The sequence below is a fragment of the Fukomys damarensis genome, unplaced genomic scaffold (assembly GCF_012274545.1).
Source record: "Fukomys damarensis isolate Sample0158 unplaced genomic scaffold, DMR_v1.0_HiC HiC_scaffold_17, whole genome shotgun sequence".
Taxonomy (NCBI): domain Eukaryota; kingdom Metazoa; phylum Chordata; class Mammalia; order Rodentia; family Bathyergidae; genus Fukomys; species Fukomys damarensis.
Window position 1 is genome coordinate 18,648,757 of NW_022900929.1, and position 1,172 is coordinate 18,649,928.

Below are 1,172 nucleotides of genomic sequence, written 5' to 3' on the forward strand. Positions count from 1 at the left end.
CGGGCTCTGTGGACGGGGCTGGCGCTGCTGCTGTGGGTACCCTGGCTGGCTAGGGCAGCCGGGATGGGCTGTGCCCGGGCCTTGCTGCTGGCGCTGCGGTGCCTTGGTATCTGCAAGTGGCCTGGCCTGTGTGTGACCTCCTGGACGGGCCTGCTCCGCTCCTGTCTGCACAGCCTGATGCTAGTGGCCTTGCTGTCATTGCTGCTGGCCTGGAGGCTCTTCCAGAAGGCCCAGTGCTTCCTGGGCTGGCTGCCCTGCCAGGTGGGTAGGCTGAGGCAGCCCCGCTGAGGGTGGGCCTGCTGCCCTGGGTCTCCGGGGTCCCCTGATTGTCTCCTCGCCTGCCCCACCCAGGCTCTACTGGGAAGCCGCACGGTACTGGAGCTTCTGGCACTGCTGAGATGTCTGTTCTGGCACCTGGCCTACCTCGTCACCTGGACCACCTGCCTGGCCTCCCACCTGCTGCAGGCGGCTTTCGAGCACACAGCCCAGCTGGCCCGGGTGCAGGAGGCCTCTGGGCCCTTGTCTGGGTCCCCACTCCCTGCTTCGTCCTCCACCCTCGAGTCTTGGCCCCTTCTGCAGGAGCCCGGGAGCCCCAGACAATAAAAGTTCCCATTGTCCTCTCCTGGAGCGACTAGGTGTATGCCCAGCCTCCAGGGGGCTGGCCAGGTGCTCTGTGTGCTTGCGTACACACCCAGGGCTGCTCTGGGAAGGAAATCGCTGTCCACACACACCTTCCAGGTGCCACAGAGCATCTCAGACACCGCACATTGAGTGGTTTCAACCTCTCTATGCAGGCATCTGGCTTCATTAGCAGCATTTTACAGATGAGAAAATAGAGCCTCAGGGTTGAACTTTCCCAGGGGCACAGAGCAAGTCAAGGGCAGAGGCAGCCCTGGTGTCTAGGTTCAGTGTTTCCCAGAACCCAGATCTTTGTTGGAGTCCATGCCCCTGGCTCTCCTTGGTGCCGCACAGGGGTTTAGGGGAGATGGGCAGTTGGAGGCTCTGGCCTCTGGGGGGTGCCAGGGTCTTACATTTCAAGGATGTAGAAAATTCTTGCCATTCATGGTGGCCCTCACCTGTAATCCCAGCACTTGGGAGGCTGAGGAAGGGGGATTGCTGTGAGTTCGAGACCAGCCTGGGCTGCATAGTGAGTTCCAGGTCAGTCCCAACTA

General features: G+C 61.7%; 1 protein-coding gene across 1 annotated transcript in view; it reads left to right on the forward strand.

Annotated features, from left to right (window-relative positions):
• Tmem270 (transmembrane protein 270) overlaps window positions 1–616 on the forward strand; it is a 2,562-nt gene extending 1,946 nt beyond the window's left edge. The window contains exons 3-4 of the mRNA XM_019206732.2: window positions 59–261; window positions 352–616. Of these exons, the coding sequence (XP_019062277.1) occupies window positions 59–261; window positions 352–603 (455 nt within the window). The 3' untranslated portion in view covers window positions 604–616. The remainder of the gene's footprint in view (window positions 1–58; window positions 262–351) is intronic.
• The last annotated feature ends 556 nt before the right edge of the window (window positions 617–1,172 follow it).